This window comes from Adiantum capillus-veneris, chromosome 6, assembly GCF_014529385.1.
Source record: "Adiantum capillus-veneris isolate H3 chromosome 6, ASM1452938v2, whole genome shotgun sequence".
Taxonomy (NCBI): domain Eukaryota; kingdom Viridiplantae; phylum Streptophyta; class Polypodiopsida; order Polypodiales; family Pteridaceae; genus Adiantum; species Adiantum capillus-veneris.
The window spans coordinates 18,311,388-18,332,482 of NC_140936.1; the positions used below are offsets into that span (position 1 = coordinate 18,311,388).

The window sequence follows — 21,095 nt, forward strand, 5'->3', positions numbered from 1 at the left end:
ACCCCACAAAGCATAGCTGAAGCCACTAGAGTATCAAAAAGCCACAACTTTGTTCGAGGGTTCCTGAAACTGGACCTGCAAACATATCTTCTCCAACCACCCCAAGGCTGCAAAAGCTCTCGTCAATCTAGTTTCTGTTGCTCTCCTCAATGAAAACACCGGTCCACTGAAGGCTACCCCAAGATAGGTGTATGCTCCATCGTCTCCTGGCTATATGTAAAAGTGAGTGCTGACCTCCTGAGGAGACTAACACCAGTTGAGCTCCCAAACTCCCCTCCAAAGACCATCCTCTCTATCGTTAGAGAGGTATTTTCTTTAGATTGCACAAATGTTGATACAATGGTCCTAGATACTGAGATGCTGATGGGATCTTGTAGTAAATGCTTGGATTTGCGAGGCTAAGGGACGCTTGGGCTGATATGGCTTGTAACTGCGATCTAACGATGGGCTAGGGCTGAAATCTCAAAACGCTGGGCTGGTTCTGCTCCTAATGCTGGCAATGGGCTGATGGCTGAAAAACGTTGAAGATCCTTGTGCTGCGGGTATTGGATGTCTAGAGAGGTGACCCCTAGGGCCTACTATCTAGGTGCAAAAGTTTGGGTCGAGCAGTGTCAAATTGAGCCCCACGACTTCATAAAATGATGCTCTGTTTTCGGCCTCTAAAACGCCTGTAGTTCCCTGTTTTGGACTCCGTTTTGCGTGCCGGTCACATCCGTAGCAAGCCCTCGAGTGCCTGCACTTGTAGGGCTACTTTCCCTTTGATTTGGACGAGACTTCTCGCTCGAGAAATCTCTCCAAATCAACCTGTACATGCATGGGATTAGCAACTAGCTAATCTGGTACCTATACAAGAGGCTCTTGCCTCGACAATCGCGCATGAGCCCACAAAACTGTACATTCAAAAGAGTAGCCCTTGAGCAGGGAATCACGATTCTGTATTTAAAAGGGGAGAGAGGGGAATCATCGTGCTACATAGAACAAGGGAGAAGGCAAGCTTTCCATTGAAGCTATAAACCTACACCCACTACTCACACATACTATAGGCTTCACAATGATCAAAATCAGCTTCCTCTCTCAATTTTGGGTGCCCCCGTCAGCAAAAATATCTTTCAAATTGCTCAGAAGTTGCCAAGTGCCCCTTATGCCCATTTGAGTTAATTTCGTAGTACCCACCAATTTATAAAGTGTCGCGTTGGGCCTAAATGACTTTTGATTGATCCAAGCCACCCTTTTGCTACTCGGATTCAGTGCCGATTGGCCCGAACAACTTGTGGCGACCTGGCCTTCATTCTTGCGGGTGAAAATCTCGACCATCGGCCATTTCACACAGGCCATGCAATGTCCGGTCATTTGTGACTTCAAAAGAGGGTCCCAAAAATAAAATAAAGATCAAGGGAAAGAAACCAACAACTAAAGTTAGTGGTTGTCACAGCCTCGTGGCAAGCACCATGGTGGCATATTGTATATGAAAATCATCCATTCAAGTGTAAGCAGTACTCATGGGCTTGGTGCTTTTACTCATGGCCTTGGTGCTTTGATGGCAAGAAGTATGGAAGTTTGCTCATTGGAAGCTACCCTCTTGTAGAGAGGCAGCAAAGTCTCTACAATCTGAGATGCTTGCCACCTCTAGAATAATTACTTCGCCAACTTCTCTCTTGTCCTAGAGTGCATAATGATCATATCCCTCGTGGATATCGAGGTATTTGCTCCTAGCCTTACTCATTGATCAGCCTTGGCAAGATTGGAAAGTCAAAGGAAAAAAGCCCATTACTGCCATTCTTTTCATGTGCTCCTTGCCTTACTCATTGATCAGCCTTGGCTAGATTAAAAAGTCAAAAGAAAAAAGCCAATTACCACCAATTCTACAAATTCTCTCTCTCTCTCTCTCTCTCTCTCTCTCTCTCTCTCTCTCTCTCTCTCTCTCTCTCTCTCTCTCTCTCTACATCTTTGTTTCACACACTGTTACATCCAGTTTACCGGGTACCTATTGTATCAGCTGCTACACCCACGTAGTTTTAGATTGTAGTAGTAGTAGTAGTATTTTGTTCCACTTCTAGTTCTTTTCTAGTTCTTTTGTACCCAGACATGGTATTAGATTCACTATTTTGTAACTGATTGGTCTCATAGGTCATTTTGGCCTTTTGAAGACGTTAATATAACATTTCATTTCTCTCTCTCTCTCTCTCTCTCTCTCTCTCTCTCTCTCTCTCTCTCTCTCTCTCTCTCTCTCTCTCTCTCTCTCTCAGCCTTTCTTTGCTAGTTGTTCCTGGACTAGGCGCTGAGAGTCCTTTTCTGCGGTCCGAGCCAGTCCTCGAGCCTGCACGTACGCATTCCATGCATCCCTGCCTTGGGTCGACTTTGGGTCCAGGTCTCTAACCTTAAGGAATGCCTTACATTTGTTATTAATCGCGCGCCTAGCCTTGAATCTTACCTAGTTCACTTGTTCAACGACTCGGGATGTCGTCTCCCAAAGACTCCGGCCTCCTTCGCTATGGCTTTAACGCTAGCCTCGAAACCCTGGATCAATTGATGGGTTATTGTATCCGGGCCCTCGAAGTTGTTAAACTGAAGGAGGGGCTCCCACTTATTGCTATGCAAAAAGAGACCCCCAGCCCCATCGACTTTATCGCGTCGATCCTCGGTCGCCTTTCAACTACGGGTTTCAGCCCTACGCCCGGTGCGGTGCCTAAGATCTTGCAGGACACCGGCCAATGATCCGAAATGCCCGTGCTCCACAGGACATAGGATTTACGAACAGAGGACAAGGCCAGACAGTTGACTATAAAAAAATCGATGTCCGATCTTCCCTTACCACGGGGGGAGTGATACGTGAGAGGGTAGCCACCACACTGAAGGATTTGATACTTGGGACACTTAGACTCTAGCCACTTAGCCATCCTACACTGGGACATGTTCCAATCGCCTCCCACACGACTAGGACATTTTTCTCGGCCAGCTCCCAAGATTTTTCACTAGAGTCTCTAACATACCGACATGGGTCCAGTACTGTAGACTCTGTTTTGATATATCCGAGCTTTATCTCTCACATTCAGGATTTTACAATGGGACCAAGGCCTGTTAGGATAGCAGTAGATCATGCACTTTTGACATTATCAGTCTCTTTTGAGTACAATACATCTCAGGCCTCACGGGTGGTAGACATCCACACTATACTTTTACACCAGAGACTGACTCAGTCTATGTAGTGGAGATACGTAGGCTTTTATGCACATCAGAGCCAGTATACACAGCAGAGGAGATCACATCTATGCTGACAGTGACATAACATGGGGCAACGACATAGGCATACCCACACACTCAGCATGGTTAGAGACGTCGTTCTGGGCACATGCCTGAGAACAGCTGGTATGATGAGGAGTGTTGACAGAGGAGAGCTCAGATCCAGCGGGAGCTTGCATTGGGAGTGATCACCTATAGACAGTCTCGTATTGCTACACGAAGACTAGTACGACAGAAGAAGCGAGCTTTCTTGCTCCAAATGGAGCAGGATTTATATCAGCTCTTCCTTAGTAGAGATTCAGGAGAGGCTTGGCGTCTATTCCATGAGCAGTCTTCCCCATCAATGATTACTTTTACAGAGATATGGGGGCAGTATGCAACATCTTTATACACTGTACCTGGACAGCCACCACTACCAGATCCACCACAGCCATGTCCGGCTACGAGCACCTTCTTTACCACTGAGATGGTAAAGGAGGCCATTGACAGGATGAAGACCAGATGGGCACAGGATCATGAGGGTTTGGTAGCAGAGCACATTATACATGTCGGGGACTTGTTGGCAGAGATGCTTGCACGGTTGTTCAACTGTGTCATGTGTGAGGGCTTTCCTGAATCTTGGAGATTATCTACTATTGTACCTATCTTCAAGACAAGAGACCCCACAGCGCCAGGGAATTATCATACTATCATGGTAGGACACACATTGGCACGGTTGTATGCATCCATCCTTGAGCATAGGCTGAGCAGTTGGGCAAAGATTATGGGCATACGGGCACCTAGACAGGCCGGTTTCAAGAGGGGTTTCTCCACACTGGATCATGTCTTTATATTCAGAGCTATCATTGAGGAACATGGTAGACGGATATATTGCAGCTTTGTGGACTTCCGCAAAGCTTTTGACACATTATCGAGGGCCAGATTGATGCACCGACTTATGGAATTGGGGGTACCCACAGAGCTGATATGGGGGATTATGGCATTGTACAGTTCAGTGATGGGTCATGTACGCACACCAAAGGGGATATCTGACATAGTTCACTCCGCTATCAGAGTGAAACAGGGATGGCCATTGTCCTCTACTTTATTTGGTATGTATGTTGATGAGGTCTCTGATTATATTGACAAAGGAGGAGATAGAGGTGCTCAGCTTGCTGGGACATGGATCCCTCTTTTATTGTATGCTGACGATATCGTGTTGATATTAGACTCACCAGAGGGTATGCAGAGACATTTGGACGCATTGCATAGTTTTGCAGGGGATAGTGGCTTGTCTGTCAACCTTGGTAAAACCAAGGTCATGGTATTTAATACCACGCCACAGTGGGTCAGGAGATCAGCACCTACATTCACATATACATTCACGTATGGTCAGGACAGTATGGAGTACACTGATGCATACACATATCTTGGGGTGGTCTTTAGTGGACCGAGGTTCACACTGAAAGTGGCAGCAGACACTAGATTGACTCGTGCCTATGCAGCCCTAGGCGGTTTAGAGAGGATTTGTTCGCAGGTTCAGTTCCAGGAACCTCGAACAAAGCTCTGGCTCTTCGACACTTTGGTTGCTTCAATTATGTACTACGGGGTTCAGGTTTGGGGACCGTCTGTTGATAGTGCTGGATGGAGTAATATGGAGAGACCCTTGGTATCTATGATTTCTAGGATGATTAGAGCTAAGGCCTCAGTTCCACATGACATCATACGAGCTGAGCTGGCTGCCCCACCTATGGAGATTGAGGCACTTACCAGATCAGTATCATTTGTACACAGCTTATGGGACACCACCAGGGACAGATATGGTAGGCTTGCTCTTGAGTCATCCAGACAACTGGCGTTACAGGGAGATACATCATGTTGGTATGCACAGATGAGCTCATGGTTTCAACATGGACACGCTGCCCCCTTTCCAGTATTCTCTTGATGCACCATCTGTGGCTCTTACAAGGATGAAGATTACTAGACTCATTCGGCAGGATCTTATCCAGCTTGATACCAGGAGGACATGGATAGAGCCATCACGGCAGTTGGGTACGAAGAGGGCTTTCTGTAGAGAGTATCTTCTCCAACTCACGACAGACGGATTTGTCACACGGCCCAGCTACATGGACACACATCTATCTCATGGGTTACGATGTGCCATAGGCCAGATTCGCACATCTTCACACCAGCTTGGGATTGAGACACGTAGATTCAGAGGCATACCAACAGACAGTAGGATATGTCAGTTATGCCATGCAGAGCCAGAGACAGAGTTTCACTACATATGTCACTGCACAATCTACTATGAGATACGGGGACGCTTTCACTGTTTATTCAGAGATGGTTTTGACTCGTTAGATAGAGTCATGAGATATCAGGGTCAGAGATGTCTCGGATTATTTCTACTTGAGATACAGAGACATAGAGACTCTCTATTGAGAGGGGATAGACAGAGACAGTCCCAGAGACGCATCTCAGATTTCTTCAGTCCGAGTACCACAGAGGCAGAGGGGACACCACCATCACAGAGCTCGATTCCCACCCATACACACACCAGTGGTACTCTCATTGACCGAGCTATGGAGTTGGGGAGATCGAGACGAACACGACTGAGGAGGGGAGCCACGCAGCATCGACGGAGATTGCGGCAGAGGATCCACAGGATTCTAGCACGACACCCAGAGTGTCGATCAGGATAGGCTTCATGATATTGCTATATTGTATCATGGTGACACTTATCCCCACTTTGTACCTTTGTGGCATGATACCATTGCTCACCTTACCAGCCACCCATAGGAGTCGGTAGCACTCCTATCTCCGTTTCTAGTTTGTAGTTTTCTTTGTTTGTACCTAGACTTTGTACTAGACTCACCATTGTAATCAGTTTGGTTTCATAGGTTTCATAGGGGGGGGGGGGGGAGGGGGATTGCTTTATAAAACTGCAAATCTGTCCATGTGATCGAACTTACCCTTCAGTGGAGATTCGCCCATGTGTTGCTTTCAAACCGACAATGCCACACAGGGCTGAGGGAATGCGCACAGAACCTGAGCAACACATAGCAAAAACCTTCATTGAAGGTGTGCATGCCAAATTGGATTGCCACTTCAGAAAATTTGCAATCAAATTAATACCTCCACCATCTGTTCCTAGAGCTGCTGGACACAGCCCACATGCAACTAATGCTGCTGATCCAGCAGAAGAGCCACCTGTATATCTATTTGGATCATGAGGATTTCTAGCTGACCTGTAGCAAGCCCACAGAAAGCAATTACAGTGTTTGTCACTGTCTCATGACTATTGTTCCCAGAACAAGATCTAACAGCTGGCACAATCTTTAGAAGTACCATAACATACCCGTAATGAGGATTAATGCCTGTTGTTCCTGAACCAAGCTCGTGCTGGTTTGTCTTGCCGACAAAAATTATACCACATTCACGCAGCCTTGCCACACAAACAGCATCCTTTTTAACATCCCTCACCTTGTGGAACCATGTCGTGCCACCTGGAAAAGATTACAAGCATTTTGATTTGACAGCCCTCTCCTAAAATCTGAGAGAATTTTCATATGACAATGTTGACAAACCACATTTGGAAGTATTATTTGTTCAAAACAAACACTAACAATGTCACAAGGACCATTTCATTTGTAACAAGTAAAAACCCACCTATACCATGATGCCTCAAGCCAGCTCATCTGCTAATAGAATTTTACTAGCTCCAGTGCCCTTTGCCGAGTCGTCAACAATCGTCTGCCATTTTCAGTTATTGAAGGAAACTTGTGGAGTGTCTAGTAGCTGGATCATTGAGCAACGACTCTGCCTACTACTTAGTATGGTCACCGCATCAGAAAAAAATCGTATACTGACTACAAACTAAATTATTGAAGAGCAGTTGGGCCTTTAACCAATAGCATGGATGCCATAAGATGGCTGGGGACAAGGAGATGGGCCTCTACGACCTTCTCAGCTCTTGCATTTCTCATTGAGATGGGGGAGCAATCACAAATCTTGGAACCACCCACAAACACAAATAAAACAGAAAAGGAGCACCACCTCAAGGAATGATCTAGTAGGTGGCATGGATCATATTATACATAATGAGAAGTCTTGTAGCAGAAGAATTTAGATAGCTGAAAATAAAGAACCTGTCCCGCATCCTCCATCACTTGATCAACCTGGAAAATCCCTTTTTGCGACAGAAAGTATGCTTGTCTAGGAGAGCATTGGACCAAAGTAAGAGAGAACGCTCTACTCAATTTGACACTCTCCAACAACGGTGAGTTACCTTGAGGGGATTGGCAACCATGCCAAGGTAAGTGCGAGGTAACAACCTTCCAGTTTGCAACAAGAGACGAAGTGAAGGGACATTATGGAATATGGCCATCAAGTTGCCCAACGATGACGTCCCAATACAAAGGGTGCCAGTGCCCAAAAGACGGCGTAACAATACCATTGCATAAATGTGAAACCATGATCATTCAAGGTTGTTGCTGATCTACCAAAACACGCAAGAGCATAGCTTTCCGGGCCAAAACATGCCAACGGAAATCCAAAATATCAATTCGTCCCAATCGTTTAGGTGTGCATAACTTATCAATGGACAAAAATCGCAATCCGTTCTTGTGGGAGGATGTGTGCCAGAAATTCTCCAATATACCAGACGTAAGAGACCCAAGGCACCGTTGAGGCCAAGATAAAAGCGGTAATAGAACTGCACATAAGCCATCATAATACATTGAACAATTTTGAGAGGCACACGCAATGGCGAGGTCAATAATTTCCAATAGCTGAGCTTTAAGTGCAATCTTTGGAGCAACCAATCAAGTTTCTGCGTCGCAAACACATTCCAACCGATTGGATATCCGAGGTGGCGTACTATGGCTTGAGGGGGAACAACCTCACCTGGCCATAAAAGTTTGTGCCAATCGAATTCATTAAGAGGCAACATCTTGGATTTAGGAAAAATAATATGCAATCCAAGCGCCAAGCCAAATAAATGTAGAGCATACATGATCTGTTGTACATCCTCCTTAATATTTCTGGGCATGAAAAGAGAATCATTAGCATAGGCTTGTCCTACAAATTGTTTCTCAAAAGGTAGAGCCAGACCATGCAAACAGTGTGAGGAAGTGAGGGCCTCAAGATGCAACAGCAAAGGGTGCGAAGCAATTGCATAAAGCAAAGCACTAAGAGGACACCCTTGTCTGACAGAATTCCCTAGAGCCCAAGCATTTGTGAAAGAACCACCCAACAAACCTGAAGAAGTACTTTTATTTCCTGGAAAAATGCCTCTGACACACGACCTAGGACAAAGGGTGGATTATATGCTTAAACGTCAAGTGGTTCGAGAAGTTTATTTTGGAGCCCAAGGATTTTGTTGGCAGACAGTGAGGCTAAGGATGCTCTGCTTGAAATGTTGCTGCTATTTTTTAACACGCAAATGACACATGTATTATTGCCATGGGATCTTACTAAGGATTATCAGAGTCTCATTCGACGTAAATGCCTAGTATGGGTGGAGGTGTGGATTTTCCACATACATGGCATCACTTTCTTGAGTTGTTGGCTGCCCAGCTAAGAAAAGTGGTTTTCCCTCCCAAGTTGGGTGCAAATACTAATAGATTCTACATCTTGTGGGATACAGATGTCCCTATGCCAACAAGTATAAGGGGCATTCCCTACCAAATGGTCACTTGAATTTATCGTTATACCTACTGGCATTGGAACATCTATATCCCACAAGATGAAGAATCTATTAGTATTCGCATCCAACCTGGGAGGACAAACCACTTTTCCCAACTGAGCAGCGGGCAGCGGAAGGAGAGCGGAAGAAGGTGATGCCATGTATGAGGAAAGTCTACCACCTCCACCCATACTGGGCATTTATGTCGAATGAGACTCTAATAATCTTAGTAAGAGCCCATGGAAATACATGTGTCATTTGCGTGTTGAAAAACAATGGCGAAATTTCAAGCAGGGCCTCACTATCTGCCAACAAAACCTCGTAAAATCCTCGGGCTCCAAAATAAAGTACTCGAACCACTTGGAGTTTAAGCATGGAATCCACCCATTGTCCCACATCCTGTGCCATAAGCATTTTGCCAGGAAAGAAAAGTATAATTGTATTAAGCGCATCTTGGGCGACAAGATCCATCAACTGCTAGACAGGAATGATGACTTCTTTCTCAAGTTCCAGACGCTCCCAGGTCCTACAAGGATCTTGAAAATCTTCATGTAAGCATTCCTTGATGAGGGACATCGCATAAGCCGATGAAGAGTCCATCGCTTTGCGTCTTTTGTAGATGCAGGGGTTATCTATCATGAAACTCAGTTGTGCGCAGATTTTGTGACGTTTTGAAGATGATCGTGCACCCTTTGGCTGTGGAAACTACAGATTCTGTGGTGTTTTGAAGATGATCATGGGCAGAAAACGTCAAGGGCTATCTATGCTAGAAAATACTTGCTACACCTAGAGCTAGCTATTATACCTAAGAGTACACACACACACACTCGCACCCTCACACACACACACACACACTTTTTTTTTTTGTAAATCTATTTGATTAATTTACCAGTGAGAAACCTCAAAGCGAGGAAAACCCACCAAAAGGGTAATATACAATGAGAAGAACACAGAACTACTCAGCTATACAGAGTAGCTAGAAATAGTCATAGGAAAGCCAATGTATCTCTGCAGTGATATCACCAACTTCCAAAGCAAATTGTAACGATTGCCTCAGGGAAAGCTTGAAGAGTGGGAACGGGTCTGCATGAGTATGACGAAACATGCAGGCATTACGCTGACTCCACAGGGTCCAATAAGCTGAGTATCTGACCCACATAAAGAAGAGCGCAAACCGTTGTAGTGTCGATGAGAAAATGCCAAATACCCAGAACCGTTTGTGAAAAACAACCCCAGGAAAGCAGAGCCGCATACAGGCCGATACACGGCGAAGGAAATCTCTAGTAGTGCAGCAATCCCACAACAAGTGGCAAATATCCTCTTCTGCATTGGAGCAACGGACGCAAGAGGAAAGGCGAATATGACGTGCCCTAAGAAAAGTGCCAACAGGAAGCACTCCAAGCAAATAGAGCCAAAGAAACAGTCGCTCTTTCAACGGCAAATGGCTTTTCCACAAGGCAGAGAGAAGCTTCCTCCACCAGAGATCAGTTTTATGCATGCGCCAAAGATCGTTACAATGATCAGCAAGCCATGATTGTGGTAGAAGGAGAGCATAAATGCAACCTGCAAAAATATCTCGAAAAGGCGTTTCCCGAACATCCCAATCAGACATGAGATCACATTAGGTAAGGGCGAAACTATTAAAAAGTCAAGCAGCATACATTGAAGTTCTCTCCAAAACTGACGGTAATGCGTACCCAATCCAAAACGGCGAGTGGCGAGGGGCAACTCAAAAGTATATCCAGCCTCATCGACTACATCCTCAACCACACGAACACCACGGCCAGAGAGAAAGTAAGCCTAGCGAGGGGAGCGATTGACCAAAGTAAGAGAAAATGTACGACTCCAGTGGAGGCTCTCCAAACGAATTGAATCACCTTCCCGCGGAGGATTCCATGAAAGATGAATCGTAACCTCTTTCCAGGCAGACACTAAAGTGGAAGCAAGAGGGCATCCAGGAATGTACCCTTCCATCTTGCCGAAAACCACCTCCCAGATAGATGGTTGCCAATGGCCAAAAGAGGAAGTAACAACATGCTGACCAAGGTGCGCAAACATAAGAGTCCAAGACTGAATTTGTTGTGCAAGTGTCGGCAACAACATAGCTTTCCGAGCAAGAACATGCCTGCGCAAATCCAAAATGTTAAGGCCACCCATGCGTTTAGGAGTGCAAAGCTTCTCCATAGACATCAAACGCAAGCCTTTCTTCTTAGCATGAGTCCGCCACACATGGGACATGATGTCCGACATAAGAGAATCAAGACAACAACGAGGCCAATGCATCAACGGCAAAAAGAACTGAACATAAGCAATACTCTGAATAATTCTCAGACGAACATGTAATGGCCACGTGGATAACTTCCAGTATTGTAGCTTGACATTCAAACGCTGGATAACCCAATCTACTTTCTGAGAATGTGAGACATTCCATCCAATTGGATAACCCAAGTGCCTAGTAATCATATTCGGAGAAACAATCTCACCTGGCCACAACAGACTGTGCCAATCAAGAACAAAGAGGCAGAAGCTTCGATTTACAAAAGTTGACTTTAAGCCTAGCCGCAATGCCAAAAAGTTCCAAAGCTTCTATGATCACTTCGACATCAGCCTTCTGATTACGAAGCATAAACAGCGAATCATCTGCGTATGCCTGGCCAACAAAGGTACGACCCGAAGGTAACCGCAAACCATGAAGATGCTCAACAAAAGTCAAGTAATCAAGATAAGTCAACAACAGGTGAGTGGCTATAGCATACAGCAGAGCACTAAGGGGGCAACCCTGCCTGACCGAACAACCAAGAGGCAGGATTCTGTCAATTCACCTTCCAAGATCCCCGAAGACGTGCTACATGCATACAAGAAATAAACCACATTTGCGAATTTAGGACCAAACCCTAGGCACCTCATCGTGGTAGCAATGAGATCCCACTGTACAGTGTCAAGTTGCATAACCAGCACCCTGATGAGTGTACTTAGCATACTCTATCCCAATCATAACATTAGCCAAATTGTCCATAATCTGGCGACGCGGAATGAAACCATATTGAGCCTGATGGAGTCCTGCAAAAAGATGGTCCTTAATGCGGTGTACCAGCATCTTAGCCAATATCTTGTAAATCACCGCCATCAATGTAATCAGGCACCAATGAGAGAATTTCTCGCAACGTGCTTGCTTAGGCAACAATTTAAGTAAACCTTCTTTCCAAGATAGTGGCATCACACACACACACACACACACACACACATACACACTCCCACATGCATACACAAAGATGGCCAGAAGTGGTTGACAGCCTGACTCACTCGTAAGACGTGACTGGGGCAATAGCTGGTGTCGTGAGCAAGCTGGCCGCACAGTCACAGGGGCAAGGTAGCCACACGTGCAAGGCAACAAATCGTGAAGGGGCTGCTGGGCATGCAAGGCAACAGACACGTTCGGCTGCAAAGTTCTCTCTCACACAGATTGAATTACAAATGGGAAACCTCAAGGCGAGGGAAACCCATAGAAAGTATTACAAACTGTAACTTAGAAACAGTCAAAGTAGAGCTGGTAATGGGTAACAGAGAGCTTGTCCTGGTCATAGGCAACTTGAAGAGACTGTCTAAGAGATATCTTGAAGAAAGAAACATACTCCACTTGAATCTGTTGAAACATGAGAGAATTACGTGCTCTCCACACTGTCCATAGCACCCAGAATCTAACCCAGCCGAAAAAGTATACATACGACCCAAGCAAAGGCGGAAACACTCCAAAGATCCAGGAAAATTTCATTTGCGGTCATCGTCCTAGATCCAAGAACACTATAATAAGGTATGGAATATGAATAAGAGTGTTGCATGGCGGCGGAGTAAAGTTATGAAAGTGGCACATGGTAAGCTACCTCTGAAGGAGCGATTGTTTATGAGGAGATGCATTGTTGGGGTTCTCCCGACTGGAAAATTTCTACGCTCCAAAAGATTGGCCTCTTCGCGATGTGTTCGTTGTGGTGCATCCATTGAGAATATTCCACATTTACTGTGTTCTTGTTCTCGTACGCAACAATTTGTGAATTGCATCTCTATAGCTCTTCGCACGCGTTTCCCTGGCATACATTTTGGAAGGTTTTTTTGGATCTTTGGAGTGCTTTTGCCATTACTTCGTCCGTATGCATACTTTTTCGGCTGGATTAGATTCTAGGTGCTATGGACAATGGGGAGAGCACGGAATTCCCTCATGTTTCAGCAAATTCAAGTGGAGTATGTTTCCTTCTTCAAGATATCTCTTCTACAGTCTCTTCAAGTTGCCTATGACTTGGATGAGCTCCTATTACGAGCTCTACTTTGACTGTTTTTTATTTACTGTTTTTAATATTTTCTATGGGTTTTCCTCGTTTTGAGGTTTCCCATTGGTAATTCAATCGGACATTACAACAAAAAAAGAAGTGTGCGCGTGCAATCGTAGAAATGAAATGTATATCTCTGTCTCCAAAAGGCCAAAAAGACCTGAAAACTACATCATTGTCATATGATCCAAATGTCCAGTACAACAAATATGGATACCAAACTTTCATGTGATGGCATCCATTCTCTCATGCATAAGGTACTCGCGGGAGGCTGGAGGATGGTCAGTTTGCTGAAGGCAAGCACAAGGCTACAACACAAAGTAGGGCACCGGCTTCAACAAAGATGGTTGTGCAATGCATGGTGCCTGATTTCTCAGCAACAATTTGGATACCAAAGTGATTACAAGAGCGAGTCACTAGTAGCCTCAACCATGATAGGACTTGAGCCAGCTCGGACATTAAAGGCTGAAAGATGATGCCAGTCATTTATTCAAACGTGGCAGCCTGGACCCTACTTCATCATGGACTTTGGCATTCACTGGCATGACAGGCCACCTGCGTGGCTCTTCCCCCCCTTCCATTTTATGACTTAGGCATTCTACACCTGCTGATGAGAGAAGCTCCTTTTTCCTTCGTACAATGTCCCCGCTTGATGGGGGAGATGTAGCTCCTGGGCAGATTTAAAAACTAAGAGAAGGATTGGATTTTTTATGTGGACAAAAGAAAAAAGTCTTTCAATTTCCCTAATTACCAATTCTCAAATTTGCCAATCCCCCCAAATGTACTTCCTTGAATTGTTTGCCCCCCCCCCCCCCCCCCCCCCCCCCCCCCGGGGCTGCCCACACACACAAAAACAACCCCCGCCCCCCCTAAAGGCCATTTGATGATATAGCCATTGTATATATGCTGGTTTATTTTGAAAGAGTCTCCCCTTGTTCTACATAGACCCTCTCTTGTTGGGAGATGTAGCCTATCAGCATTTTATTAACCAACGGAAGGATCTATTTTGTGAAAAAGAAAAGCAAAGAGACATAATCACCTGCATGAAGGACGGAATTCCTTTCTAGAGAGGACTTATCCCTAAGGAGGCATTGTATCTTTATAATGAAACTTCAATAGTTTCCAACTCTCTCAGATGAGAGAGATTCGACTACAAATTTTGCGTGTTTACAATCGAGTACAGGGCTCTCTTTCATAGCTATTGAAAAACAACTATTGCAACAGCATCTGTGATTTCAGTAATACTCGATAAAAACTGTACATTGGGAAGGGAAGTGCAGTCTACTTTGCCTGGGGATGCAGGTGCAGCCAAGTCACCTTATTTGCCATGTCAGAAAATTTAACTGCTATATCAGCAAATCTGCCACATTGCCATGTCTAGCCCCATATTGGAAAGGGTACACACACATAAAAACCTTCGCTTGTGCATATATGGTTGACTACAAGTTTACAACAAACTTCTCCAGCACATCATCAGTTCAGTTCTCAAATTTTGTTCTTTTGAAACACATGCTCATCAAGAGATAAGATCAATATATCATTGTAGCCATAGATTATCAGATTTAAGTGGGCTGAAGCAGAGGCCCAAGGACTCCACCTTTCAAAAACACCTATAGCATGTGCGTTCGAGAGGTATTTCTAGAACCCCTATAGACACACATTGGACCAAAATTAAAAGACCCCTTCTTCCTCATAAACCTATAAATTTTTCCAATTTTCATCTTTTAACCCCTCTTGTACATGTAATTTTGTAACTCTTTGAAATATAAAAAACCCCTTTGGTTACACTTAACATATTTTAAGGTGGACTCCTTGGGAGCGAAACAAAAATGTCTTTTTAGGCATAGGGAAGGTGGGGGCTGTGACAGGGCGCAGGCCGGGGTGTGTGTGTGTGTGGGGCGGGGATGCCTTGTGGCTCTGAGTTAGCATACTACGTAAATGCCAAAGTCCATTAGGACTAAGCAAGACCCAAACAAGGTAATCCCATTCAAATAAGCCTCTCTCTTTCAATCTATAAACATGGTAGGAGGAAACCTCGTGTGGAATATGGAAGACAATCAACCTCATCTTTAACTGCCATAAAAATGCCATCCAAGATAGAAAGAGGAGTCCCTGTTAACCAAAAAGGTCAGACATTAATTTTGAAGTAGTATAATGAATGTTCAGAACTAATTACGTTAGCTTACAAACCCTCTGAGAAGCGGCGAGTAGATTCAGCAGCTTGCTTTCGAATGTCTTTGGAATCGTAGGATATAAACAAACCCAAAGGAGGATCTCTTGCTTGGGAATCTTCTATGGCTTCAATGAGACGACCTGCAACCTGAAACACAAACAAACTGAACTCATTCCAATACTTTGACATTTTAAACAATGGCAGGGAAGCTTGAAAGAGTACATCTGAGGGCGTGGTAGATCCAGTGCGATATGCACGAGCATAATCTCGGATGCGCCAATATTGAAAAGGTACATCAGAACTACTGAAGCTAGAGGGGAGGCATTTCAGAGCAACTTCAACTCGTTCTTGGGGAGAAGTTGTCTCTTCACACACTTCAACGGCACTTTCAAGATCTGTTCTAGAAAACAATTCAGACTTTTGGTGGAAAATAGTACAACATATAGAGCACCTTCAATGAAAGGTCCACTTATTGAAGGAAATGAGAAACACTTGCATGTTTACAAAATGGATTTTTCCACAGTAAATGTTCTAGTCTTTTCATAAAATCTTGTAACTAAGAGCCTGGCTACATAAAAAACTTCGTAAAGCTTGTTGTAATACTTGCATGAAGATAAGCATTTTTACTAAGTTGATAACAGGCACAAGAAGTTAAACTAAATCACTAATATAGAGGCAATCAGATTTTTCGAGATTACAGCCAGCTGGAGGTTAATTAAGATGTGAGTCAGTAAGAAAGTTACTAATGAGCACCCGTTTGAGCATAAAAGTCCAACAAGTAGACGAGCAATCACAAAAATATTTACTCTCCTATCCCTAGTGATATAGAGGAAAGCTCATTGATAAAGTAATGAGCCCAAAACACCAATGCTATGCATTTGATAAATACAAGCTGGATGTGTTTCAACATAGGCCAACTAATTTAGCAGCTGGTTAGCATTCCGTCAGTATGACATTTAGTTTATACCAGACACGGGTCGCTTTTCAGATAGCTTGAGGGCAATATCCTTAAAACATGCAAATAAGTTAAAACGCTTGGAAACAGCCACTCTTGTTAGAAACTGAGTAGGAAACTGAGATCTAACTATGGTGATGCATGGAATGTTGAAACAAGAAAATGTGTTTCTGAGGCCTAAAATAAATATTTCGTGTGACTAAAACGCAGCACACAAGAAGCCATGGATACACAGAATTTCGGTGTTTGTGAGTGTTTGGATTGTCACAAAATGTGTTCATGAGGGACTAGTCCTAGGGGAGCATTGACATTGTTATGAGAGCATTAACTTGCTCTCTTACATGCTGCACGGAGACATGCACAAAACCACTAGGGAGCTCATGGAACCATGATGAGTTGTGTCTCCTCCATTTCTGACCAGGGTGAGTGGTATGGATTGCTACTAGCAAGAGAAGCAAAAAGAGGGAACACATACAAGCTAGTGGTTGGAGAGCATGGCACATTTTTTCTTTACTTGTTCCCGTGGATTCTCGTATGTGGTGGCCAATGTTGACAAAAATCACATGGTGATTGGAGCCTAGCTATAGTCAAGTATGAGCAATACCTTGGTTTAGCATGAGTATAACTGATCATCCACGAATAGATGGTCAGACTAAAGGGTTAACCAATCCTAGAAGGTATGCTAAGAGCATATCTCAAATAAAAAGCAAACAATTGGAAAGAGTACTTAAGTCTTACCTATAGCAAAGTTTCCATGTAATAGTGCCAAGTACTATACGAGATATGGTCCATTCATGCTAATGTATGGATTTCAATCAAGAGCTCCCTGTGCAATAGGATTGCAAAAGAAGAAAATTCAAGCAACAAAAGAGTTCTTAGAGCATACAAAACAAATGCTTAAACTTTCTCAAAACAACATTAGGAAAGATCAATCTAGAGCTAGAGCCTATGCTGATCCTCACAGGAGCCCTCTTACCTTTGATAAAAGAGAAGAAGTTATCTCAAGGTGCCTACAAAATCAAAGACTATGAAAAGTGGACTATGTCCAAAGTTATTTATCTCTTAGGTATTATGCTCCTAAATAAGGTAGGAGATAAAGCTTACAAACTCCAACTACCAGAAACAAGTGAGTTTATCATGTTAATAGGCTTAAGAAAAGACTCGGAGATTCCGATAATTTGGTCCAAGATGATCACATTTAGAACTTAATGACACTCGGTCTCATAGTCATAGGCTTAAAAAATACTCAACATTCTAAGAAAGAGAACCAAACATGCAATATACAAAGAGTGTTTGGTCAAGTGGAAAGATTCTTTTGAAGATTCTACATGGGAACATGTAAACATTATTCACAAAAGATTTTCTACTTTAGGACTATTCCTACCAATGAAAATTCGAGGAAGAATTTTTTTAAAAAAAGGGAAGGAATGTGATATATCCTAGAGTATGGGCACATGGAGACATACACAATTGAGCTAGGGGTCATGGCTTAAGTGGGAACCTCCTTTTAGAATTAAGGTCAAGATTTTGATTTGATAGAGCCAGTGTTGATAGCTGGGAATTTTAGCCATGTTGTAGGGCGGCAGTCCATGAGCCATGAGATTGTTTTATGGGGGGTGGGGGGGGGGGGGAGATGAAATGTTCTATTAACATCTTCAAAAGGCCAAAATAACCTATGAGACCAAAAGGTTACATCCATGTGTGACTCTAGTACAGTGTCAAGGGAACATAAAGATAAAAATAAATGAGGGTGCCTAGAATGGGTAGGTATGCAAGCTTAGCCTACATCCTCATCATCAACATCCTCATCACAATACATCACCTCAAAACATATGGGGAGGAGTAAAATCAAAATTGTGAACTTGATACCATGTCTGGGTATAAAAAGACTAGAACAAAAATACTACTAGTACTAGAATCCATCCTCATCTGCACTTTGGATGTTGAGAGAGTATGGCTCGAATCCTCTACTGTAGTCTCCGTCGATGCTGTGTAGCCCCTCTCCTCAATCGTGGCCGTCTCGATCTCCATAGCTCCAGACTCCAATGCTCAGTCGATGACAGTGCCCGTAGTGGTTGAATGAGTGTAGTCCGAGCTCTGCAGTGATGGCTGCTCCTTTGGCTGTCCCATATCTAGTGAAAAGAAATCTGTAATCCGTCTTTGGGACTGTCTCTCTCTAGCTCTCCCCAGTAAACTATCTCTATATCTGTGTAACTCAAATAGATATAGCCCAAGACATCTCTGATCCTCATAACGCATGACCCTAGAGAAAGGACCAAAACCCTCTCTAAAAAAGCAACGGAAACGGCCCCGAATCTCATAGTACACTATGCAATGACATATGTAATGTAGCTCTATCTCTGGCTCTAGCTGGCATAAGCGGCATATCCTGTTGTCTGCTGGTATCCCTCTGAATCTACCGGTCTCAATCTCCAGCTGATGTGAGGATGTGCGTATCTGACCAATGGCACACCGCAAACCATGAGACATGTGTGTATCCATGTAGCTGGGTCAAATCACTAACCCATCTCGTGTGAGGTGGAGAAGATGCTCTCTATAGAAAGCCATCTTCGTGCCCAAATCCTGTGGCGGCTCTATCCATGTCCTCCTGGTATCCAGTTGGATCAGGTCCTGACGAATGAGTCTACTAATCTCCACCCGTGTAAGAAACATCGACTGTGTCTGAAGAGAGTACTGGAAAGGGGGCACCCTGCTCATGGTGAAGCCATGCATCTGAAACCATGATGTCATCTGTGCATACCAGCATGAAGTGTCCCCTTGACGAGCTAAGTGTCTAGAAGACTCAAGGGGCAGTCTAGCATATCTGTCTCTAGTAGTATCCCACAAGCTGTGCACAAAGGATACTGATCTGGTAAGCGCCTCAATCTCCATAGGAGGGACAGCTAGCTATGCTCCAATGATAGCGTGGCATACGGAGGCCTTGGCTCTAATCAGTCAAGAGATCATAGATACCAAGGGCCTCTCCATACGTCTCCAACCATTCTGACCTACAAAAAAGGTCCCCATATCTGCACCGCATACAACATAGCTGAGGCTACTAAAGTATCAAAGAGCCATAACTTTGTCCGAGGTTCCTGGAACTGAACCTGCGAACACATCCTCTACAAGCCTCCCAAGGCCTCAAAGAAAACCTCGGCCCAATGACGACAACCCCAAGGGGTAAGTGTATGCATGTGTATACTCTACAATCTCCTACCATATGTGAAAGTCGGTGTTGATCTCCTGACCCACTGTGGTGTGGTGTTAAACACCATAACCTTGGTTTTACCAAGGTTTACAGACAATCCACTATCCTCTGCAAAACTATGTAATGCATCCAACTGTCGCTGCATACCCTCTGGTGAGTTAGAGATCAACACAATATCATCAGCATATAACAACAATGAGATCCACGTCCCTACCAGCTGGGCACCTTATTAACGTCCACGGGAGGCCGAACTCGATTTATGGGACAAAACTATTTCATTACATTCCACTTCAGTTGTCGATTAAAAAAAAATCAAAAATCAAAAGAGGGCGGTGGGAGTATCTTCTTTGAGACTCTTATGAATCATAAGAGTTTACATTACAATGGGATTCATTACATGGGGGTAAAAATAGTTATAAATCTAAGTAGGATGTGGATTCACCTATTTCGGGACTGGGGTATGGAAGTCTCTGATGATTGGTTTCCCAGCTCTGTATACTGCCCATTTTCCATTCTTCCTTGCTTCTCTGACTTTGGCCAACTCGGCTAGCATATTCTTAAGCTGCAGTGAGGTTAGTACATCAGCTGTGCACACCTTTGTCCCTTGGAGGGACCTTGTCTGCTTCATGACTGCTATTTTCTCAGATTTGTCCCAATATGAGACCTTTGCCTGTGTGCCTTTGACTAGAATGAAAGTGGGTTCCCCTAAGTCCATGAAAGGTGCGACTTTCCTCAGCTGTGCTTTAAGAAGATCTGTTTCTAATACTTAATCATCTTCAAGCTCTTGGGCAATGTTTTCCCTATCCCAGCCTAAGAAGAGCCCACCTATTCTGATTTGATTTTGTATGCCCTCGACCCTTTCCTTTTCTTTGATTGTCAACATGACCAATATGCTCAGTCTGATGAATTTACCTTTATCACATGATTTGTTATCTCTTTGTAATGTCTCTGTCATGGGGGCTTCTCCTGCTCCTGTTGGTGTGTCTTCATGGTCAATGTTTGTGTTTGCAGCTCATTGATATGTTCATCCTTCTTGATAATTTCCTTCTTCATGTCTGCCATTTCTGCTTGAAGTTTGTCCAACTCTTGCAGGAGATACGACTCCCATGCCGATGGCTTGGCTGATGGTATTGATTGCGTTAAGGCTACGGCGAATGTCTTCTTCTTCTCCATCGTCTTCTTCGGCTGCTGTCTGGAGAAAGGGGAGGCTGTCATGGGGGTGGCCCCCTACGTGGGTCCCCTCTCCCCCCCTCAGGGGAGCTGCCCTACTGCCGTGGCCTGAAAACCAGCAGGCTGAAGTACCCTGGGCTGAAAGCGGGAGGAGGCGCGCAAGCGCGTAGGAGAGAGAGGTGCGCAAGCAGGACCAGGGGAGGAGAGAGATAGAGAAATGAAATGAAATGAAATGTTATATTAACGTCTTCAAAAGGCCAAAATGACCTATGAGACCAATCAGTTACAAAATAGTGAATCTAATACCATGTCTGGGTACAAAAGAACTAGAAAAGAACTAGAAGTGGAACAAAATACTACTA

General features: G+C 44.2%; 1 protein-coding gene and 1 pseudogene across 9 annotated transcripts in view; both read right to left on the bottom strand.

Annotated features, from left to right (window-relative positions):
• The window catches only part of FAAH (fatty acid amide hydrolase), a 95,357-nt gene that overhangs the window by 18,172 nt on the left and 56,090 nt on the right, over positions 1-21,095 (bottom strand). For all 9 annotated transcript variants that reach the window (XM_086514039.1, XM_086514041.1, XM_086514037.1 and 6 more), the window contains 6 exons: positions 15,623-15,795; positions 15,418-15,547; positions 15,262-15,339; positions 6,578-6,725; positions 6,355-6,467; positions 6,192-6,267 (listed from right to left, as the gene is read on the bottom strand). In XM_086514039.1, the coding sequence (XP_086370165.1) occupies positions 6,192-6,267; positions 6,355-6,467; positions 6,578-6,725; positions 15,262-15,339; positions 15,418-15,547; positions 15,623-15,795 (718 nt within the window). The remainder of the gene's footprint in view (positions 1-6,191; positions 6,268-6,354; positions 6,468-6,577; positions 6,726-15,261; positions 15,340-15,417; positions 15,548-15,622; positions 15,796-21,095) is intronic.
• LOC147455209 (uncharacterized) lies at positions 19,321-20,862 on the bottom strand (annotated as a pseudogene).